Below are 24,196 nucleotides of genomic sequence, written 5' to 3' on the forward strand. Positions count from 1 at the left end.
AGTGTCGCTCTGCTCTGTGCGGGGCCGGTGTCGCTCTGCTCTGTGCGGGGCCGGCGTCGCTCTGCTCTGTGCGGGGCTGGCGTCGCTCTGCTCTGTGCGGGGCTGGCGTCGCTCTGCTCTGTGCGGGGCCGGCGTCGCTCTGCTCTGTGTGGGGCCGGCGACGCCGCTCTGCGCGGAGCTGGTGATGGAGCAGTCGAGCGCCGAGCAGAACGGAGCAGACGTGCACAGAGCAGCCAAGCAGGAGGGAGCAGCCGTGCACCGAGCAGCCGAGCAGGACGGAGCAGCCGTGCACCGAGCAGCCGAGCAGGACGGAGCAGCCGTGCAGGACGGAGCAGCCAAGCAGGACGGAGCAGCCGTGCACAGAGCAACCGAGGAGGACGGAGCAGCCGTGCACCGAGCAGGACGGAGCAGCCGTGCACAGACCAGCCGAGCAAAACAGAGCAGCCGTACACAGAGCAGATCGGAGCGGCTCCAAACAGACCAGAGCGGCGCTGCCCAATGCACAGAACAGCGTCGCACAGACCAGCAACGCCGGCAGCACAGTGCATTGCTCGGAGCATCTCCCTGCCTCCTTTGACCCCTCTGCACAACCCCCACCCCCCCCCGGTAAGCTACATTCGGATTTTAAGACGCACCCCTCATTTTCCTCCCAAAGTTTTGGGTGGCAAAGTGCGTCTTATAATCCGAAAAATACGGTAATATTTTTTAGTTTGATCACTAATCTCATGCACTGCTGTTGCTGGATGGCCGTATTTGAAGGGTTAAGCCACCTTGATTGGTTCCAAAAATTGGGGAACTTGCCAGTGGGCAGAGCAAAGTACTGTAATGCACAGGTGCGAGAGAAGGTCAAATGCACGCTACAGGACTTTGATCTGCCTTCAGCCATGCACATCAAAGTGTGCCTACGGTGCAGCGCAATGGAGCCCTCTCTGTGAATGACCTTGGACATATCATACAAGGGGCTGGGCAGGAGGACGGAGATTGGAGAAGATGGAGGAGATGCCGAACCGGACAACAGCGACACCCATTGGACTGGACCGCCCCCTAGGTGAGTATTATAAATGTGTTTTTTACAGTTTACAGAGTGGCCTGGGTTCTTATATACAGCATTTCAGAATACTGTAACTATATGAGCTCACTGGTACTGGCCGCAGATCATAAGGGAAAAACCTGGATCACAAAAAATGGATGACATCAGACTTTCCCACAAAAAGGTAATGGAGCGTAGATGTAAATAGTAACTTACAACATAAATAGGTTTATTACTGTAATATACATAAAGACATTTCTTTTGACATGATTGTGGATATAAAGCCAAAGATATAAAAAAAGTAATAAATGGCAGATTATTAATATTGGGAGTTTAAAAAGGCTTCTATCCTGTGTGAGTTCTCTGGTGTCTAACAAAATTTGATTTCTTCGCAAAACATTTCCCACATTCTGAACATGAAAAAGGTTTCTCTCCTGAGTGAGTTCTCAGGTGTGTAACAAGAGCTGATTTCACTGTAAAACTTTTCCCACATTCTGAACATGAAAAAGGTTTCTCCCCTGTGTGAGTTCTTTTGTGTTCAACAAGAGTTGATTTCTGTGCAAAACATTTTCCACATTCTAAACATGAAAAAGGTTTATCCCCTATATGAGTTCGCTGGTGTCTAACAAGATGTGATTTATTTGCAAAACATTTTTCACATTCTGAACATGAAAAAGGTTTCTCCCCTGTGTGAGTGCTCTGGTGTATAACAAGACTTGATTTATCTGCAAAACATTTCCCACAGTTTGAACATGAAAAAGGTTTCTCTCCTGTGTGAGTTCTCTGGTGTATAACAAGACTTGATTTCTCTGCAAAACATTTCCCACATTCTGAACATAAAAAAGGTTTCTCCCCTATGTGAGTTCTATGATGTCTTACAAGATGTGATTTCTCTGCAAAACATTTCCCACATTCTGAACATGAAAAAGGTTTCTCCCCTGTGTGAGTTCTCTGGTGTATAGCAAGACTTGATTTCTCTGCAAAACATTTTTCACATTCTGAACATGAAAAAGGTTTCTCTCCTGTGTGAGTTCTCTGATGTTTAACAAGATATGATTTTCTTGCAAAACATCTCCCACATTCTGAACATGAAAAAGGTTTTTCCTTTGCATGCATTACCTGATGAAGAAAGAAATATGACTTTAGAGCAAAATATTTCCCACATTCTGAACATGAAAAAGGTTTCTTCTCTATGTGACTTCTCTGGTGTCTAACAAGATGTGATTTCTCTGCAAAACATTTCCCACATTTTGAACATGAAAAAGATTTCTCCCCTGTGTGAGTTCTCTGGTGTCTAACAACATGTGATTTCTTTGCAAAACATTTCCCACATTCTAAACATGAAAAAGGTTTCTCCTGTGTGTGTGTTACCTGATGAAGAAAAAAATATGATTTTAGAGCAAAACATTTCCCACATTCTGAACATGAAAAAGGTTTCTTCTCTATGTGAGTTCTCTGGTGTCTAACAAGGTATGATTTCTCTGCAAAACATTTCCCACATTTTGAGCATGAAAAAGGCTTCTCCCCTGTGTGACTTCTCTGGTGTGTAAGAAGAGTTGATTTCTTTGAAAAACGTTTCCCACATTCTGAACATAAATATGGCTTCTCCCCTGTGTGAACTCTCTCATGTATAACAAGCTCTGATTTGAAGTTAAAATATTTCTCACACTGTGCACAAGAAAATCTTTTTTTCTTTCTGTGAATTTTTTTATGAGTAACAAAAGACATTTTGAGGGCTAAACATTTTCTATATTCTGCACTTGAAAATGGCTTCTTTGCTTTAAAAACAGCTTCATTTTTCATGCCTCTTTTGTGCCTTTTATTTTTCTTACTAGTCTGTGAGTAATAAGAAGATAGGACCTGTTTATAAGGATCAGATGATTTTTCTTTGCTGTGAAGGGATGATGGGATATCTGGAATAACGGCATTCATTTCAGTTATGTCTTGTGTGATCACAAGGTCATCTGATTTAAAAATTGTAGATATCAGTTGTCCCTCTGATCTCCTGGTACGGTCATCTGCTAAGAATAAAAAGTATTATTTTTGCATAAAATAATATAAATTGTTTCTATAACATTTCTAAAATATCCATAGAAATTGCAAGTTTTGTAGAAAAATTTACGTTCTTTACTGAAACAAAACCAGTTGACAAGGTAACAATAGACCTCAGAGCAGAAAGCTGTACAGCAGGGGTCCCCAACCCGTAAATCACCTTCTCCTACCATGTTTTCCCTGAAAATAAGACCTAGCATGAGTTTTCAGGGATGCTTAAATATAAGACATCCCCTGAAAATAAGACCTAGCCGCGGTCAATAATGAAGTGTCATGCAGCGGTAAAAAATGTTAAAGACACTGCAGGAGACTTCATTATAGACAGCGGACACCCCCTAAAGAAAGAAGAGAGAAGACCCCCGATCGTACTCACCAGACGCCAACCGAGAGCAGGTGAGCGCATCAAGGTCATGCGGCGGAACACACACATCAGATCACACACACACCACATCCAGCGATATCGCTTGCTTCTCTGCGGCGATAAATGTGCAGTGCAGTGCAGTGATCTTCCAGGACCTGCCGAAGTATCACATGGCTGGAAGCATGTGGTATCTCCGGATGTTTCGCGTGTGTGCGCGCAATTGTACTGGTATGTGCGATATCGTGAGTGTGTGTGAGTGTATGCGATCGGATGTGTGCGTGTATGCGGTCTGACGTGTGAGTGTCGGCAGGAGGCAGAGGAGGACGACGTGCAGCACAGCTGCTGGGAGCGCCAACCGGAGACCACAGGGAGGAATGATGTGAAAGCTGTGTGTGTGTGTGTGTGTGTGTGTGTGTGCTGTCTGATGTGTTTCTGTGTTCTGATGTATGAGTGTCAGACGCAGGGGAGCACAACTGCTGGGAGATCACAGGGAGGAATGATGGGGCATGTGATGTGAGGATGTGAGTGTGTGTGTGTGTGTGTGTGTGTGTGTGTGAGAGAGATCTGATGTATGCGAGTGTCAGTCAGATGTAGGGGAGCACAGCTGCTGGGAGATCACAGAGAGGAATGATGTGGAATCTGATGTGTGTGCGTCTGCATGAGTGTGAGTGAGTGTGATGTGATCTATACGAGTGTCAGCCGAACGCAGGGGAGGCATGCAGCATACCTGCTGGGAGATCACAGGGAGATTTGGGATCCATACAGACGCCTGGGGCTGGTAAGTATGACAATTCTGGGAAGGGGGGGGGGATGTCTGCTTTTTGTGGGGGGTAAATTTACCCCCAACCATGTCTCCTCGAGAATAAGACGCCCCCTGAAAATAAGACCTAGTGTTTTTTTCAGGGCAAAAAAAAAATATAAGACATTGTCTTATTTTCGGGGAAACAGGGTACCATGTGGCTCGCCGTTGGTTAAGCAGTCACCTGCACGGCTTCCTTCAGTGGCGTACTGCCAATAGAGGCAGGCCACGTCAGAACTGTGTGCGCTTTCACTTTCATCATTCCCATCAGGGGCGGGCTGGGCATAGGCCCCCTGGGACGGTCACCAAGCAACTGATTAAGGCTGCTGGGGGTCCGTCACTGTTTGTATAGCTGCAGGCTGGCTGCAACAGAGAGATGCAGACTCGCCCACATTGCACACTATGCGCGGCCTCTGCTGAAGAGGAGGGAGTTGCCAGGCAGCATCTTCTTCCAGTTGGAAAGCTGTCAGCCATGTCAGGAGAACAGCCAATCAGAAAAAGGGGTGGAGCTTGTCTGTACAGCCGCAGGAGAAAGAAAAGATGAAAAGGAAAACAGTGCGGAAGGTGCAGACAGCAGAGCAAAACACAGAGCAGTGCAAAGAGGGAGAAGGAGCAGAGACTAGAATGAGCAGAGCAAACAAGAAGAAGTGGAGAACAGAAAGAAAAAGTAGAGGACAGTATCTGAACACAGCCAGGAGGACCCACAGGAAGTGCAGCAGCGAGGCCAGAGCCACTAACATGATCTCTCGTATCACAAGAGCAGGTGAGTATTATAAAGTCTAAATGTCTGCCTGAAACAATACAGAATCCCCTGCTGTACTGTGACATCACTGTGTGTATTATCTCTTTGCTGTGACATCATCACTGAGTGCATTATCCCTGTCCTGTGACATCACTGTGTGTATTACCCCTCTTCTGTGACATCACTGTTTGTATTAGTCCTGTACTGTGACATCACTGTGTGTATCATCCCTGTAATATGATTGATTGCTCTCAGTGAGAGAAACAAAATTATAATCTTGTAGTTCTGATACCTTTTAATGGTGTATGCTGTTTATTATGTTAATATTTTATTGCATATTTTTTTTATCGGGGTAGGGGGCCCATTCAGACTTTGCTATGGGGCACCATGATTTCTATGTACGCCGCTGGCTTCCTTCATGTATTAACACCACTGTCACTAGTCTGCGGTGCAATTATGAAAGTGCTGTTAACTCCTGGAGGCAGTCGGCAGATTAATATAATGCAGCTTGTGTAAAAAGAAGGAGGAGGAGGGGAAACGATTGCAGAGCTTGAGCTATGCTGGGGTTGCTTTCTCTTCCCTCTCCTGCTTGCTGATAAGATTACCCTGCTCTGGGCTGCCTCCTCCTGGCCGATGAAGTTTCCTTCTCAGAGCTACTTCTGTAATGGTGCACCACCACATTATGGGTGTCAGGTCTGAGCATTCCTACATGAAAAGACATGAACAGTGCCCTGAAAAGTGAATTGGTCATCGTGGGCCAGTTGAATGGCCACCAAGGTCTCCCGATCTGAGCCCTTTAGACTATTATCTTTGGGGTCATCTGAAGGCAATTGTCTATGCTGTGAAGATACAAGATGTGCAGCATCTGAAACAATGGATACTGGAAGCCTGTGCTAGCATTTCTTCTGCGGTGTTACTGTCAGTGTGTCAAGAATGGGAGAAGAGGGTTGCATTGACAAGCCAACACAATGGGGAGCACTTTGAACACATTATATAAAATTGTACATAACTAATGAATGAATAAAGTTACGTTAAAATCAAGAACACCCTTCTTTTTATTTTGAATTACTCAATAAGGTTGATGTGTTATATGATCCTCTTCCCATTGGAAAAAATAAAGTTGGATACAAAATGGCCGACATCAAAATGGTCACCATTTATCATGAAAAGTTTCCCCCCTCCCATATACTAATGAGCCACAAAAAGGAAGTTGACCACCAACCATTCCCATTTTATTTAGGTGTATCCATATAAGTGGCCCATCCTGTAGTTTGGGAACTGATAGACTGTATATGACCTTTTTTTTGGCATTCATGACTTGCACACCCTGTAGTAAGAAAGCAGTGCATGTGTGTGTGTTTATTTCAGTGAATTGTAAACATTTAAAAGGGTTGTCCGGTAGAAAGCTGCAAGTCTGCAGTCACTCTATGTGAGAGCACCTTGTGAATCCTCCTACCGCATGCGATGCAGACTGTGAGGAATCTCTAGTGTCAGTGCCTGGTAATGTGACCGCAAGTATGCAATATGCATACTCCCAATATGACTGATTGCTCCCAGTGAGAGAAACAAAATTATAATTTTGTAGTTGTGATACCTTTTAATGGCTAATTAAAATAAAATAATGTTACAAAGCAAGCTTTCGAGACTTGAAAGCTTGCTTCGTAACATAATTTTATTTTATTTTAGTTAGCCATTAAAAGATATCACAACAACATAATTATAATTTTAAAAACGACTGAAACAAGGGGCCTCAAATGCTTATACATAATGATGATAAATAATAAGATGCCACCAAAAAAATTCTTTTAAGCTGCTTTTATTTGAAAAGGTGCATAACAACCAGCAAGAAGAGTGGCAAATGCAATAAAAGATGTTTTACAAATATATAATTTACCAGATAAAAAGATAAGGTAAGAAGGAGGAAAACGAAAATCCCACATAGGGAAACACCTCCCTGGAAAAGGCAATGTGGGACCCAGTCCCGACATGTGTTTTGCTGGTCATCAAAACGGCGGTACGTACAGCTTTCTCCGGTTTTAGGGCCTATTATCAGTCGCGGGCTTACTCCTGGCACCATATTTATATCCGCCCTGACACTGCTGCGGTCACATGGTCTCCTGAAGCAGCACCTCAGCGAAACATGTGTCGGGACCGGGTCCCACATTGCGGGAATTGTTGTCTCCAGATAGGTATCCATGAGCCACTTCACCACCAATCTATATATATTATTGCTGGGCTATTGCCTCCAGTCACACTAGTAGGTTTTTGGTTGGTTATTACGTGAGTGGCCCCTTGGATGACTTTTTCTGAATCATTGTAGGAATTTTTGGTCTCATGGCTTGCAATATTTTTAGGATTTAAATTATTGCCCTTATTACATGAGTGCGACCCTATTACCTTTTCCAGGGAGGTGTTTCCCTATGTGGGATTTTCATTTTCCTCCTTTTTATTTGGTAAACTATATATTTGTAAAAAAAATCATTTATTGCACTTGCCACTCTTCTGGCTGATTGTTATGCACCTTTTCAAATAAAAGCAGCCTAAAAGATTTTTTTTTTTTTGGTGGCATCTTATTATTTATCATCATTATGTATAAGTATTTGAGACCCCTTGTTTTCAGTCGTTTTTACTTAGTTGTGTGGGGTTATTGCATCCATAATTTACAATGAAGTCCAATTGCTTTAGTTTAATTTCTTCAGTTAAAATTATAATTTTGTTTCTCTCACTGAGAGAAATCAACCTTTTTTTAACTGGCTAACACAATACCAAAACTTTTTTTCTTTATACATACTCCCAGTCACATTGCGACTAGTGTGTGTGGCCTCACTCAATGCGAGTGTATTGAGCATGCTGGAAACAGTCTAGTGTCCAATTGTGGCCAGGCATATGTTTATCGCATACTTGCGGTCACATTACCAGGCGCTGACACTGGAGAATCCACAGTGTGGAATGCATATGGTATGAGGATTCACAAGTCTGCAGTCACATAGTGACACCAAGGCTGGTGTGCGCACCCAGGCAAATGCCGGGGTCCTGGCCAGATGGGGGATCCAACTCGCCATTATCAGGGGCGATGAACTTGTCTGGGGCCCCCTGGCCGATTTTTGGGAACTGCAGTGCAGATGAACACTTGTATGACTGCATGTGTATGGCTGTCACTAGTTACAACCCAGATTTTGAAAGAGTGGCAGAAAACATGCAATGTCAGATTTCACACTGAACTATTAATGGTGCTTTCACATCAGCGGTATTTTGCCACTCTGCTGGATCCGTCACAACTCCAGTACAGTTCAATGGCATTGCGACAAACTCCGGTCACATGTTGTCATATGACCGGAGCATGTGACCCCGAAACAACTGTCTGTGGATGGACACCTGGCCTTGGTATTTCCCTTGTCATATCTTTTAACTCGTCAAGAGTTGGATATTGACTAAAAGGGCCACTTAATATGGTGGTTATGGTGGTCTCCTAAAAAGAGCCACTCCTTGGCTAGGTCCTTCCTGGAGGGATATCTGGCTATTTTCCGTGTCGAGACTCCTAACAGAGGCTCCACGGATCTTTTTGATTTGCATACTTCTCAGGGGGCAATGCACCTAGGATTTCACGGTGTTGAGCGCCTTCACTGGCTGCTGGCAGTGTTTTCTCTGGTTGGTCTCCTCGAGATCAGTGCAGTGATTGTTTTGTCTTGCTGCTCTACTAGGCATTGCTCCCACCTGGCCAGAATCCTACTCCACACTGATGAGGGGCAATACCCTGAAACAGCTGTCTGTGAATGGATACCTGGCCTTGATATTTCCCTTGTCATATCTTTAAACTCGTCAAGAGTTGGATATTGACTAAAAGGGCCACTTAATATGGTGGTTATGGTGGTCTCCTAAAAAGAGCCACTCCTTGGCTAGGTCCTTCCTGGAGGGATAGCTGGCTATTTTTGTGTCGAGACTCCTAACAGAGGCTCCACTGACCTTTTTGATTTGCTATAGCTAATGATGTCAGAGGGCTCAGCTAACACTGATAGGTGGGGAAGTTTCACATTTCTGTCCACGCCACTATTGTTTCTATTGGTGCACAGTTCAGATGGACAAAGCCTTTGCCTGTGAGATTAAATAAACTGGTTTTACATGTACTAATAAAGCAGAATTCTTTGAGTACACAACAAAGCGTGTGTGCTGTATTGATTTTCCGAGTCCTCGTAAAACAAATCTTATTCATTTGGAGTTCAAGGAGCATATTTCTCTCACAATACCAATAAAAAACTTAACTGATCCAAATAAGGGTCAGAAAATGGCAACAGAATTTTTTTTTTTTCCCAATATTCAGAATTTCATTTCTTTACTGAAACAGGAAAAAGGATCAATGTTTGGTATCGCAGTAATCAGACTGAGGGGAGAATTATGTTTCCAACAATTTTTACAGCAAAAACAACTCTAAAAGCAAAACTCAAAAAACAATGGCAAAATTGCATTTTTCACCATTTCATCCCACCTTTTTTTTTGCAGTACATTATATGATTAAAGGAATAGTGTCATTCAAAGTTACAACTTGTCCCACAAAAAAACAAGCGCTAACACGTCGATGTTGCCAGAAATAAGTTACCGTATGTTTCTTGGAAAAACAAAAGTGCAAAAATGAGAAACACTCTGATCATCAATTCTATTCAGTCTTCATGGGGGTCCTGGGGGTAAGACCCCGAAAAGGTGGGGTTTGGTGGGGGGGGCAAAGCTCCCCTTGCATTATCAAAGTGACAAACTTGCGGCTTAGTTAGTGGGTGTGATGCTCGTTTTGGTGTGCGTGGCCTGGCATGAAGCCCGTAACAGCCTTTCATTATGCAGAGGGGCCGGTCGGTCATGCCCACCATCTCCGCTCCCTCCCACTAACTCCGGCCAGTCACTTCCTATCCCTGATACTACAAGTATGCCAGTTCAATTACGTAGATAAAAAAAAACCTTCATGTTTGTTAAGTGGTGAAAAAAACAAAAAAACAAATTTGCATAAAAAAATAATAAAATTAGCATTTTCAAAATTCGTAATGTTCTTAGTTATCGGGATCTGAGGCTAGATGAGGACTTATTTTATGCGCCCTAAGCGGACGTTTTCACTTATAATGTTTTGCGGTAGATATAATGTTATGATTCCTCTTATTGCATTTTACTGTAATCCTGCTGCGGCTAAAGAATGCATAATTTTGGGGTTTAGATTTTCTTCTCTTTATGCCAATTAGATTAATTTACACTAACAATCAAAAGGGTAACAATGTTTTGACTTTCAGGCTCCATAGCTCACCATCCAATACAGGAGGGGCTGGGGCTTGGACATCACTGCCGGGCAAGGACAGCACTAGAGCGGCACAAACAGAACTGGGGCACATGGACAGGACTGAGGGAGCACAGACATCACCATGGGGGTACAGACAGCACTGAGTTGGTGGCACACACCACTGGATTGGTGGCACACAGCACTGGTGGGCGTACACAGTATTAAGGGGGTAACAGCAGCAGGAGGCAGGAGGCTCACAGCAGCGGGAGGCAAATACAGCAGGGGGAAGCAGGAGGCTCACAGCAGGGGGAGGCAGGAGGCTCACAGCAGGGGGAGGCAGGAGGCTCACAGCAGGGGGAGGCTCACAGCAGGGGGAGGCAGGAGGCTCACAGCAACGGTAGGCAGGAGGCTCACAGCAGGGGGAGGCTCACAACAGCAGGGGGCGCACAGCAGGGGGAGGCAGGAGGCTCACAGGATGGGGAGGCAGGAGGCTCTCAGCAGGGTGAGGCAGGAGGTTCGCAGCAGGGTGGGGCAGGAGGCTCACAGCAGTGGTAGGCAGGAGACTAACAGCAATGGTAGTCAGGAGACTCACAGCAGGGGGAGGCTCACAGCAGTGGTAGGCAGGAGGCTAACAGCAATGGTAGGCAGAAGACACAACAGAAGGGGCCTCACAGCAGGGGGAGGCAGGAGGCTCACAGTTGGGGGAGGCAGGAAGCTCACAGCAGCAGGAGGCAGGAGGCTCACAGCAGGGGGAGACTCATAGCAGGGTGAGGCAGGAGGCTCACAGCAGGGGGAGGCAGGAGGCTCACAGCAACGGTAGGCAGGAGGCTCACAGCAATGGTAGGCAGGAGGCTCACAGCAGGGGGAGGCTCACAGCAGCGGGAGGCAGGAGGCTCACAACAGAAGGGGCTTCACAGCAGGGGGAGGCAGGAGGCTCACAGCAGGGGGAGACTCATAGCAGGGTGAGGCAGGAGGCTCACAGCAGGGGGAGGCAGGAGGCTCACAGCAATGGTAGGCAGGAGGCTCACAGCAGGGGGAGACACAGCAGGGAGAGACAGGAGGCTAACAATAGCGGGGCCTCACAGCAGGGGGAGGCAGGATGCTCACAGTAGGGGGAGGCAGGAGGCTCACAGCAGCAGGAGGCTCACAGCAGGGGGAGGATCACAGCAGGGGGAAGCAAGAGGCTCACAGCAGGGGGGGGCTCATAGCAAGGTAAGGCAAGAGGCTCACAGAAACCGTAGGCAGGAGGCTCACAGCAACGGTAGGCAAGTACAGTAGGGACTCAGAGACTGGTAAATCTGCTGCTCCTTCTGTGGCAGTGAATCTCGTGCTTACCCCACCCACAAAGCCTGAGCCAGTCTGCTGAGGACTTAATTATATGAGCACCACACATTGTGATTTAAAGGGCCGGCAGCCAACAACCGCGGCTGCTGTTCGAGTACTGCGGTCCCCGGGCATGTGCCCAGGGGCTGCATACTGCCTGCGGGCCAGAGGTTCCCCATCCCTGCTGTAGTGGATGATGAGATATGGAGCCAGAAAGTTAAAAGTTCAAAACATTGTTATCCTCTTTGCTCGTTACTGTACAGTGAAAATCACAATCTCCTATAAATGCCAGGTCCAGGGCGGCTTTCACTGAAGTAACTTAATGACCGATACAGGGGTGTTCAGCAAACTCCTGGATGTCATGGCAACCCATTGACACCACACGATCACGCAATAGATGCACCGAAGGGAGTGTAGAATGACGCCCCCTGCTGGAACATGTCAGAGATCGACAGTGCCATTTAGAAGGTTAACTGTTGAAGACTCAGTGCCGCTTCAACCACGGCTGATAACGGCAGATGATGGCTGAATAACACAGCCATCATCCAACAGAAACAATGCGGGTATCAGTATGTGAGCCCGAATAAAAGTTAGGGAGGCAGTATATGAAGTACCAGTGCCTCATATGTCGGTAATGGGTTAAACAATGGGAAATAGTTGTGAATTCTGCCAGTTTTCTTCTTTACGTCAAATGAGAGAATATTACAAGTTATGATTATTCAAAGGTTGCTCCGCCCTCGGCTTTTATGCAGAACATCGGAAATATTAAAAATTCTAAATGTCTCTCGTGTAACTCAGAGGTGGCCGATCTATTGGGACAGGAAATTAGGGATTTGTGGGAATCGGTTATCACATTTGTTGCCGAGAGGCTGAATATTGTTTTGTCATTTCAGGATCTAATTACTTCACAGTTATTATCTGCAAGGGGAATTATTTTTAAGGAATAGATAATTTCTAATAATAACATTTTCTAACAACAGGTTAGGCCAAGTTACACATCAAAATATAATAATTTCTGGGATAAGTATAAGGAAAGAGTTTTAAAAATATGGGCAAGAATTATTGATTGACGGGCTTTCTGTTTATTTTTCTCTCTCCTCTAAATGGGTGGGCGTCGGGGTGTGTTTAGAAAACGAAAACTGCATTGTCTAATGTGTCTACTGTCTATACCATGTTTCCCCGAAAATATGATACTGTCTGATAGGGACCTTAAATTGTGAGCCCCAATGGGGACTGTGTTGCTGATGTATAGTGGGTATTGAAAATATTCAGACCCCTTTACATTTTTCACTCTTTCTTTCATTGCAGCCATTTGGTAAATTCAAAAAGTTCATTTTTTTCTCATTAATGTACACTCTGTACCCCATCACCCATCTTGACAGCAAAACACAGAAATGCAGAAATTTGTGCAAATTTAGTAAACAAAAAAAACTGAAATATCACATGGTCATAAGTATGCGGACCCTTTGCTCAGACACTCATATTTAAGTCACATGCTGTCCATTTCCTTGTGATACTCCTTGAGATGGTTCTAATCCTTCATTGGAGTCCAGCTGTGTGTAATTAAACTGATAGGACTTGATTTGTAAAGGCACACACCTGTCTATATAAGACCTCACAGCTCACAGTGCATGTCAGACCAAATGAAAATCATGAGGTCAAAAGGAACTGCCCAAGGAGCTCAGAGACAGAATTGTGGCAAGGCACAGATCTGGCCAAGGTTACAAAAGAATTTCTGCAGTACTCAAGGTTCGTAAGAGAACAGTGGCCTCCATAATCCTTGAATGGAAGAAGAGTTTGGGACCACCAGAACTATTCCTAGACCTGGCCGTCCAGCCAATTGAGCAATTGTGGAAGAAGAGCCTTCGTGAGAAAGGTAAAGAAGAACCCCAAGATTACTGTGGCTGAGCTCCAAAGATGCAGTAAGGAGATGGGAGAAAGTTCCACAAAGTCAACTATCACTGCAGCCCTCCACCAGTCAGACCTTTATGGCAAAGTGGCCAGACGGAAGCCTCTCCTCAGTGCAAGACATATGAAAGACTGCATAGAGTTTGCAAAAAAAACACATGAAGGACTCCCAGACTATGAGAAATAAGATTTTCTGGTCTAATGAGACGAAGATAGAACTTTCTGGTGATAATTCTAAGCGGTATGTGTGGAGAAAACCAGGCACTGCTTATCACCTGCCCAATACAATCCCAACAATGAAAAAGCAGCAGCATCATGCTATGAGGGTATTTTTCAGCTGCAGGGACAGGACGACTGGTTGCAATTGAAGGAAAGATGAATGCCAAGTACAGAGATATCCTGGAAGAAAACCTCTACCAGAGTGCTCTGGACCTCAGAGAAGACAAAGGTTCAAATTCTATAATCCTATAACTGCATATACATTAAATGGAAGTAAACTCGGGACTACAGAACAGGAGAAGGACTTGGGTATTCTCATTACAAATAAGCTGAGCAGCAGCACCCAATGTCAGGCAGCAGCTGCAAAAGCAAACAAGATTCTAGGGTGTATAAAAAGAGAGATTAGATCCCGCGATCCCAACGTATTATTACCCCTCTATAAATCACTTGTAAGGCCACATCTGGAATATGGGATCCAGTTTTGGACTCCACATTTTAAAAAGGACATTCAGAAGTTAGTGTCAGTTCAAAGGCAGGCAACTAGACTACTACAAGGAATGGAAGGCCTCCCATATGATGAGAGGTTGAAAAAGTTAGATATGTTTAGCTTAGAAAAAAGACGTCTCAGAGGAGATCTCATTTATATGTATAAATATATGTGTGGTCAATATAAAGGACTGGCACGTGACTTATTTCTTCTGAAGACAATACTAAGAACAAGGGGGCACTCACTGCGAGTGGAAGAAAAGCGATTCCGACAGCTAAATAGGAAAGGGTTCTTTACAGTTAGAGCAGTCAGACTGTGGAATGCCCTACCACAAGAGGTAGTAATGGCAGATACTATAACAGCTTTCAAAAAAGGGCTGGATGATTTCCTCAGTACACACAACACTGTTGATTATAAATGACTTAGTGACCAAATGTAGAACTGGTGGAGGAAGGTTGAACTAGATGGACCTAGGTCTTTTTTCAACCTTAGTAACTATGTAACTATGTAACTAAAAAGACAATGACCCTAAGCACACAGCTAAAATAACAAAGGAGTCGCTTCAGAAGAACTCCGTGACCATTCTTGACTGGCTGAGCCAGAGCCCTGACCTAAACCCAATTGAGCATCTCTGGAGAGACCTGAAAATGGCTGTCCACCAATGTTCACCATCCAACCTGACTGAACTGGAGAGGATCTGCAAGGAAGAATGGCAGGTGTGAAAAACTTGTTGCATCATTCCCAAGAAGACTCATGTCTGTACTAGCTTAAAAGGGTGCTTCTACTCAATGCTGAGCAAAGGGTCTGAATACGTATGACCATGTGATATTTCAGTTTTTCTTGTTTAATAAATTTGCTAAAATTTCTACATTTCTGTTTTTTTCTGTCACGATGGGGTGCAGAGTGTACATTGAGAAAAAAAATGAACTTTTTTGAATTTACCAAATGGCTGCAATGAAACAAAGAGTGAAAAATTAAAGGGGTCTAAATACTTGCCATACCCACTGTATGTAAAGCGCTGCGGAATTAATAGCGCTGTATAAGTGACTAAATATTATTTATTTTATTTCTTTTTGCCCCGAAAAATACGCTAGGGCTTATTTTCGGGATAAGGTTTCTTCTCTGAAACACGATTGGGGAAAGCTTACCTTCCAAAAAAAGATCTCCCTTCCCAGGAGATCATACTTACCATACCCTTGGCATCTGTGTGGTTCCCAGGTCCTGCTGCGATCTTTGGTGGGTGCTCCCAGCAGGTATGCTCCACGCGATCCTTCTCTGCTTCTGGCCGACACTCACATACATCAGATCGCACACCGGATGTGGTGAGTGGGTGTGCAATCTGATGTGTGTGGGTGTGTGTTCAACCGCAGCTCCTTGATGCATTCCACTGCAGGCCATGGTGAGTATGATTGCGGGGTCTTCTTTCTTCTCTTTTTTGGGGGTGTCTGCTTTCAAGAATGAAGTGTTCTTAACTTCATTAACTTTTTTGCTGCATGGACACTTCATTATTGAACCGTGACTAGGGCTTATATTTAAGCCTTACGCCAAAAATGTTCAAAAATTCCTGCTAGAGCTTCTTTTCGGGGTAGGTCTTATTTTCGAGGAAACATGGCATTTGAGCATATAAATAAAAAGGACAAGGACTGGTGTCTTGTCGTAAAAGTAAAGAGCAAATACATGCCACTTAAATAGTTGAATAAACTTGTATTTTATTTGAGTAAGCTTGACCAGATACAGCACAGACGTTTGGTCTAACATAGACCTTCATCAGTGTGCAGTGTAGTCTGTCTGCTTCGCTGGTGAGTGAAAGCAGCACTGCTTTGGATCACGGTGTCCACCGCTGTGTGGCAGAAGCTTCTGTACTGTATCTGGTAAAGCTTACTCAAATAAAATACAAGTTAAGTAAACTATTTGAGGGCCAAGTATTTGCTCTTTGCTACACATGGGACTGAATCTTACTTGAGCACCTACCACACAGGAGTACCCTGTTTATCCACAATATTGTCACAAAAAGAAGGTCCACATACAGATTATATTTTTCGTCACATCATTTTCTAAGTTGTCAGCACATTCTGTCATTTGGCTTTGTAGTTTAGAGATCTGGGAAGGTAAGGCTCAGTGTCTTCTAATTCCAGAGAGTAAGGTGCGTTCTCCGGGCTGTAATCTCCGGCCAGAACTGGTCTCACTCAACAGAAGGACTTCCAATGCCCAAAGTACTGAAGACAATGTTGGTTTAGCAGGAGAATGGTCACCACTCGCTTGTGATATTGCCGGACTACACCAGATAAACCAGACATAGACGGTGACTGAAAAGAATCTGCAACTTCTCTGCATTTAGTGGTCACTACTCACCTGGTCGGATATTTGTAGAAATCTCTTTACACTGCTCATCACCCCTCACATATGTCTCTGTAGCATTAACATGGGTCAGATCTTCAGCCTGAAACAAATATTGTAAAAGTCACAGACAGATGGAGAAGTCACATCTATGATCAGCTCTAATCCTGCCATCTCCACCGTTCTCATTACACAAGTATAAACCATATAATACTGGTGGATAAAACAAGACTGAGCACAAGACCTTCACAGCCGTCTACATATCATAGGGAGATTTCATGACACCTTCTCTCCATCTACCTGATGATCCTGAGGAATATCGGGATTTTCTTTCCTAGAGTCCTGTGGAAGAAGAGGACAGGGACATCTCTCTGGTGTTGTCCTCTTACTGAATGGAACTGGAGGAAACACATTCAGGGACTGAATTCATTCTTTACATTCAGATAATTATAAGCCATGCGTATTTAGTCCTGTCTATTACCTGGTGATGTGAGGAGCTTGGGAACCTCCATCATGACGTCCTTGTACAGATCTTTGTGTCCTTCTAAATACTCCCACTCCTCCATGGAGAAATAGACGGTGACATCCTGACACCTTATAGGAACCTGACACATACAATGATACAGTCACCCCCGATCCCTTCATAGCGTTACTGTATAATGTCCCAGCATTCCCAGCAGTGTCACCTCTCCAGTCAGCAGCTCAATAATCTTGTAGGTGAGTTCCAGGATCTTCTGGTCATTGACGTCCTCATGTATCAAGGGGTGAGGTGGAGGCCCCTTGATTCGGCTCAGGGGTCTTCCCCATCCCTCAGACACAGGGGCCTGACAGCGCTCACTAGACGTCTTCTTCACTACTGTGTCATCCTGGATATGGAAATAAATCTCACTACAGACATTTCCAGAGTCCTCACCTCTCCAGTTCTGTCCATCTGTTATTCCCATAGATAAGAATGATGTAATGTGACATCATCAGAATCTCTCACCTCTCCAGTAAGCCGGAAGAGGATCTCTAGGGTGAGGTGTAATATCCTCTCCGCCATCTTGTCCCTGTCCATATCCATCCTTGACGGGTCAACCAGGAGAATTCTCTTATATAGAAGATCTCCACTGACCGGATCCAATATTGTAGGGACCTGAATGGGAAGATGAGAAAATCTATCATCATAAATAATCCATGTAATAATTCAATCACCAGAGATAATGGGGGAAACATATGAGGAGATATAATGTGTGGTTGTTGTATTCTTAGATCGTATACACTGGAACATTAGTTGAATTTGTGACAGTCAGCTTGTCCCATTTACTTGCTATTATTGGTCACTGCTGCGGCCACTGATGTGTTACTATTTTTATTATTTTACAGTATTCAGTTTTTCTTCTTTACATCTACTAATAAATCCTAAATATTTTAGGCCACATACACACAAGCAGTTTCTTCATCGGAGTCTCATGGTCCGTCACTGACTACATCACCTGACTACATCACCACCAGCCGCCTGTATGAGTGTTGCCGCTTTCGCCGGGCTGTAATCTTCTATCACATTAGACATCTTTACACACTCAGAAGATCATTTAAAAGAAGGGAATTTTGTTTACTTACCGTAAATTCCTTTTCTTCTAGCTCTAATTGGGAGACCCAGACAATTGGGTGTATAGCTACTGCCTCCGGAGGCCACACAAAGTATTACACTTAAAAGTGTAAGGCCCCTCCCCTTCTGCCTATACACCCCCCGTGGGATCACGGGCTCCTCAGTTTTAGTGCAAAAGCAAGAAGGAGGAAAGCCAATAAACTGGTTTAAGCCAATTCAATCCGAAGGAATATCGGAGAACTGAAACCGTTCAACATGAACAACATGTGTATACAAAAAGCAGGGGCGGGTGCTGGGTCTCCCAATTAGAGCTAGAAGAAAAGGAATTTACGGTAAGTAAACAAAATTCCCTTCTTCTTTGTCGCTCTATTGGGAGACCCAGACAATTGGGATGTCCAAAAGCAATCCCTGGGTGGGTAAAATAATACCTCATGATAGGGCCGTAAAAACGGCCCTTTTCTACAGGTGGGCAATCGCCGCCTGAAGGACTTGTCTACCTAGGCTGGCGTCCGCCGAAGCATAGGTATGCACCTGATAATGCTTGGTAAAAGTGTGCAGACTCGACCAGGTAGCCGCCTGGCACACCTGCTGAGCCGTAGCCTGGTGCCGTAATGCCCAGGACGCACCCACGGCTCTGGTAGAATGGGCTTTCAGCCCTGAGGGAACCGGAAGCCCCGCAGAACGGTAGGCTTCAAGAATTGGTTCCTTGATCCACCGAGCCAAGGTTGACTTGGAAGCCTGCGACCCTTTACGCTGGCCAGCGACAAGGACAAAGAGTGCATCCGAGCGGCGCAGAGGTGCCGTGCGGGAAATGTAGATTCTGAGTGCTCTCACCAGATCCAACAAATGCAAATCCCTTTCACATTGATGAACTGGATGAGGACACAAAGAAGGTAAGGAGATATCCTGATTGAGATGAAAGGGGGATACCAACTTAGGGAGAAACTCCGGAATCGGGCGCAGAACCACCTTGTCCTGGTGAAACACCAGGAAGGGAGATTTGCATGACAGCGCTGCTAGCTCGGACACTCTCCGAAGAGACGTGACCGCTACTAGAAAGGCCACTTTCTGAGAAAGGCGAGACAGGGAAACATCCCTCATAGGCTCGAAAGTTCCAAATGAGGGGGGCCAGGGAGCATTGAATCAACAGTGCCCATGGTCTGAGTTACCGGTCTGGACTGCAAAGTCTCAAGGATTTTAGTCATAGTCACCGACAATCTATCAGCAAAAACTGCAAACTCCGTCCCTGTCACCTGGACAGTGTTCACAGGTGGTTCTCCTTGGGCCACCTCTAGCAGAGGCCCCGGCTGAGCAAGTGCTACAGGGGCCGAACATTGCACACAATGGGGGTCAGTGGCACCTGCCGGTAGAACAGCCTTACATGCGGTACAGGTAGCATAGAAAGCCTGTGCCTTGGCCCCCTTGCTTTTTGCGGACGACATGCTGTTGTCTAGCAATCTAGGAGGGTATATAGCCAAGAATAGCAACCGTACAGTGCAATGTATAGCATACAAGCATAAAGTACAAATGAACACTTCGGCACTAGTGGGGTCAGCACCCGAGGTGCCGCTTACCGCCCGCTCAAAAGCGGGTGTGTGGTCGCCAGAATCCCGTGTCTGGGTCTCCCAGAGCTTGTCTCCCTTCTCCACTCAGACTGCAAACAGGAATGGCTGCTGGCGTCCTGTGAAGAGGGGCGGGCCGTGGGCGTGCCCCAGACAAAGTGCGGGAAACTGGTGTCCCACTGTGCCCAGTGAGGGGGGTTGGAGTATGCTAAGCAGACTCCAGCCCACAGCGCTGACGTTCTGAACAGCGTCCCGCCCTTCCCCTGACTGGCAGGCCTGGGGGCGGGAACGAAACGGAACTAGGCCGCAAAAGCCGGGGACTCGATTTATAAGCGCGGCCGTCCTATAAGCACGGCCAGCGCGGAAGTCCCCGGCGCACCACAAGTCCCAGCCGCGCCGCAGTGTAAAAAACCGCCAGCAGCGGCCGGCGCGGCAGTTCCTAATACATAAACTCACTCAGCAAAGCTGCAGTGAGTAATAGCACAAGCGCGCCGCGCTGCTGCCCCCGGCGCACTAACACACCCAGCAATGCTGGTCTGTGTGTGCGCGATTTGTACGGGGACACAGAGTACCTTAATGCAGCAGGGCCCTGTCCCTGACGATACTCAGCTCCATGTCCAGCAGATTCCCAGGGGCTGTGGACGGAGCAGGGTCTTCTGTGCCTGGAGACCGATAGGATCCCACTTCACCCAGAGCCCTAAGGGGATGGGGAAGGAAAGCAGCATGTGGGCTCCAGCCTCCGTACCCGCAATGGGTACCTCAACCTTAACAAACACCGCCGACAAAAGTGGGGTGAGAAGGGAGCATGCTGGGGGCCCTAGTATGGGCCCTCTTTTCTTCCATCCGACAAAGTCAGCAGCTGCTGCTGACTAAACAGTGGAGCTATGCGTGGATGTCAGCCTCCTTCGCACAAAGCATGAAAACTGAGGAGCCCGTGATCCCACGGGGGGTGTATAGGCAGAAGGGGAGGGGCCTTACACTTTTAAGTGTAATACTTTGTGTGGCCTCCGGAGGCAGTAGCTATACACCCAATTGTCTGGGTCTCCCAATAGAGCGACAAAGAAATGCCTCAAGCTTCTAATTCCATGTAGTAGGGGGCATTCTCCAGGATGTAAGCTCTGGAATTAGAAGATACTGTAAAAATGGTGGTGATGTAGTCAGTGATGGACTCTGGCCAAATATTCCAATGTCGGTAAATGAGATAAGAATTATCGTCATGGAAGATGAGACTATGAGAAACTTATTCATCAGAAGACTCAGAGGAAGAAACTGCTTTGTGTGTGTGTGTGTGTGTGTGTGTGTGTGTGTGTGTGTGTGTGGCCTAAAATATATAGGATTTATGTGAGGGGTTTTGTTTTTGCAAAAACATCACAGCGAGGAGTTATTGGAAGTTCTCACTTCCACACCACACTTTTTTGGTTCCGCCATTTGCTGTTTTGATAGGTCAGCGAGATGCCTGCACTGGGTCGCACACTATCATACACGCCACCCAGCCTTCCTGAGCTTCTGATAGGTACTTTTTTAGCCCTCTGGCATACACAGGGTAACATAACCAGGTTATTTTCACCCTCCTGAGGGTTTATGGGCATATTTAGAGCAGCAAGGAACAAACATTACATTTTTAGATTTCATATAAAGAGAAGTACTATACTTAAAAAAAAAAAAGTTAGAAAAAATGGAATAATAAAAATACATATATACAGGCAAAAACAACCTAAAATAAAATTCATTTAATAGAGATAAGTCTTCTGAATTGGATCCGTGAGAGCTTCTGGAGGAGACCGCTGCAGGAAATATGAGCCGATCTGCAATACTCAATGCTTCTCTTGAGGGTTTGACAAAATTCTTTAGATGATGTTATAAAGGGTCTTGCCAGACCCCCCACTCCTCCCTCAGATGAGGTCAGGGGACAGAGATACTTAGTTTATGTATTGGTCAATGCATGTGAGCCCAGTGACCAACGACAAGGTGATCTCTTGTATACTGGGACCCTAACTTAAAATGCCACTATCAGGGTCAAAAACCTACATGTCTGGGCAGAAAGGATCCAGCAAAAAGGAAGGTGGACACAGCCTGGTTATAAGGCGGAGTGCTCTGTCAGAAAGAAACGCTCTACAAATATATCAAAAAGACTGACCCACACATCCAGCAGGTGTGAACAGGTGAATAGCTGAAAACACAATACAACTACAAAAATACATACACCTGTTGAATGTGCAGGTCAGTCTTTTTGATATATTTGTAGTGCTTTTCTTCTTTCTGACAGAGCACTACACCCTATAACCAGGCTGTGTCCACCTTCCTTTTAGCTGGATCCTTTCTGCCCAGACATGTGGGTTTTTAACCCTGGTAGTGGTATTTTAAGTTAGGGTCCCAGTATACAAGATACATAATTGCTATGGTGATAGAAGGCCGTTAAGTCACTTCCATATCCACATTTGTTTTCATGGAAATTGCCTGCTTTTACCCCCATTTTGCTTCCTATTGCAGCCCTCCAGCCCTTACTACGACCAATTTACAGCCAGTTTTGAGCACATAAATTCTGGTCCCCAGTGACTTGTATGGGCTTTTGTTGTCAGGGGTCAACTTCGGCTCCCGAATCAAACTTTATTTTTTTTTTAATCAGTGCGAATTCGGCAAACCTGAATATCCACTGGTCCACTCATCTCTAATTATTATTACTATTATGCATCTCTCAGAGCTGTATGTTTAGTAGTGCACTAGTTGTAGTACCTGGGTGTTGCCCAGGATAGAAACTCTCTCTCTCTCTCCCAGTCTCTGTCTGTCTGTCTTTTTCCTTGTCTGTCTCTGTGTGTCTCTCTGTCTCTCTCCATCTTGGTGTCTCTGTGTCTGTCTGTCCGTCTCTTTCCCCGTCCGTCTCTTTCCCCGTCCGTCTCTCTGTCTCTTTCCTTGTCTGTCTCTCCCTCTTTCCCTGTCTGCCTCTTTCCCCGTGTGTCTGTCTGTCTTTCTGTCTCTGTCTGGCTTTTTTTCCCCTCTGTCTCTATGTGTGTCTCTCTCTCTCTCTTTCCCGGTGTGCCTCTTTCTCTGACTGTGCCTGTATGTCTGTCTCTGTGTGTCTGTCTCTCAATCTGTGTCTGTCTGTGTCTGTCTCTCCACCGACATCATATTAATGCACACATAAGCTTCTTAAACTAGGAATGTCCTTTGTTCCTATAGCAACCAATCATAGCTCCTATTAATACCCTGTAGCTCGCAGCTCCATTCACTTTAATGGAGGCATGTTTTTTGGAGAGTAACTGTAAAGCGCGGGGTTACATTTTCTTGTCAAAACATAGTCTATGACGTTCCCTGAGTCACATGGGATGTCTGTGCAAAATTTTGTGATTGCGACAGTGCGGATCCCTTTAGAGGACATACACACACACACACACACACTCAGCTTTATATATTAGATTGCAATTTCCCTTTGTCACTGGACATGGCTTATCTGACATTTCTTATCCAGGGTTATTTTTCCTGGAATTTATTGATTTACTCCCTCTTTTGCACTTGCATTTTATGTTACCTTGGTCCTTTATAGATTGTCACTTTATTTTCTGTGTACTGGCTGTTCATACATTCCTTTTGGTGTAAGTTAGGAATGTTATGGACATGGTTATGAACTGTTATGAGTATTAAGAATTATATGAAGATATCTAAAATTAAGACTAAGATGGTGCTTGAACTGTGTACCACACCTATATCTGCATTCAGCAGACATCATTAGACTCACAAGACATTCTGTGACTTTCCTGTGATAAGCGAATCATGCTGACTTCGCTTAATATAAAATGATGAAACACACACATATATATATATATATATCGCAGAATAAGCTTTTTTACAGTTTATCCAATGGGAGACGTGTTACGTATTCTTGGCTCCTAGCCAACTGATTTCTTTAAATGTATGTGAACATCCGTAATTAAAGCAGTCATATATTCAACCTAGATCTGTGTGCAAATCACTGGTCTCTGGATGAATGAGATAGCATGCTACTGACAAATGACTCAGATGATTTAGATGCAGACGGATGTAAGATGTAGATGCATAACTTGGATTGCATCACCGTAAAATTATGCCCCCCTTAACAGATGGCGCCTAACGTGCCCTAGGACGAGCCATTTCCAAACGGCAGACATGAGGGGAGATTGCGCTGCTCCACAGAATCAAAGCATCAAAACCCTCATTAGTATAGAAATTCATCATCAGAACCACCAGAAGTACAGAAATACATCCATATAACCTCCATCAGTACAGAAACAGCATCAAAACCCTCATCAGTACAGGAATACATCTGAAGAACCATCAGTACATGGTAAATCAATTGTAATATCAGTCACATATACACTGTGTGCAGATTTATTAAGCAAATGAGTATTTTGATCACATGATAATTTTTATACATGTTGTACTACTCCAAGCTGTATAGGCTTGAGAGCCAACTACCAATTAAGTAAATCAGGTGATGTGCATCTCTGTAATGAGGTGGGGTTGTGATGTAATGACATCAACACCCTATATAAGGTGT

General features: G+C 45.0%; 1 protein-coding gene and 1 pseudogene across 1 annotated transcript in view; both read right to left on the reverse strand.

The window, feature by feature from the left end:
- The window catches only part of LOC142312161 (uncharacterized), a 378,399-nt gene that overhangs the window by 349,100 nt on the left and 5,103 nt on the right, over positions 1 to 24,196 (reverse strand). Inside the window, 1 exon segment of the mRNA XM_075351064.1 lies at positions 17,498 to 17,647. Within this exon segment, the coding sequence (XP_075207179.1) occupies positions 17,498 to 17,647 (150 nt within the window).
- On the reverse strand, positions 1,364 to 4,485 carry LOC142312134 (uncharacterized; annotated as a pseudogene).

This window comes from Anomaloglossus baeobatrachus, chromosome 5, assembly GCF_048569485.1.
Source record: "Anomaloglossus baeobatrachus isolate aAnoBae1 chromosome 5, aAnoBae1.hap1, whole genome shotgun sequence".
NCBI lineage: Eukaryota > Metazoa > Chordata > Amphibia > Anura > Aromobatidae > Anomaloglossus > Anomaloglossus baeobatrachus.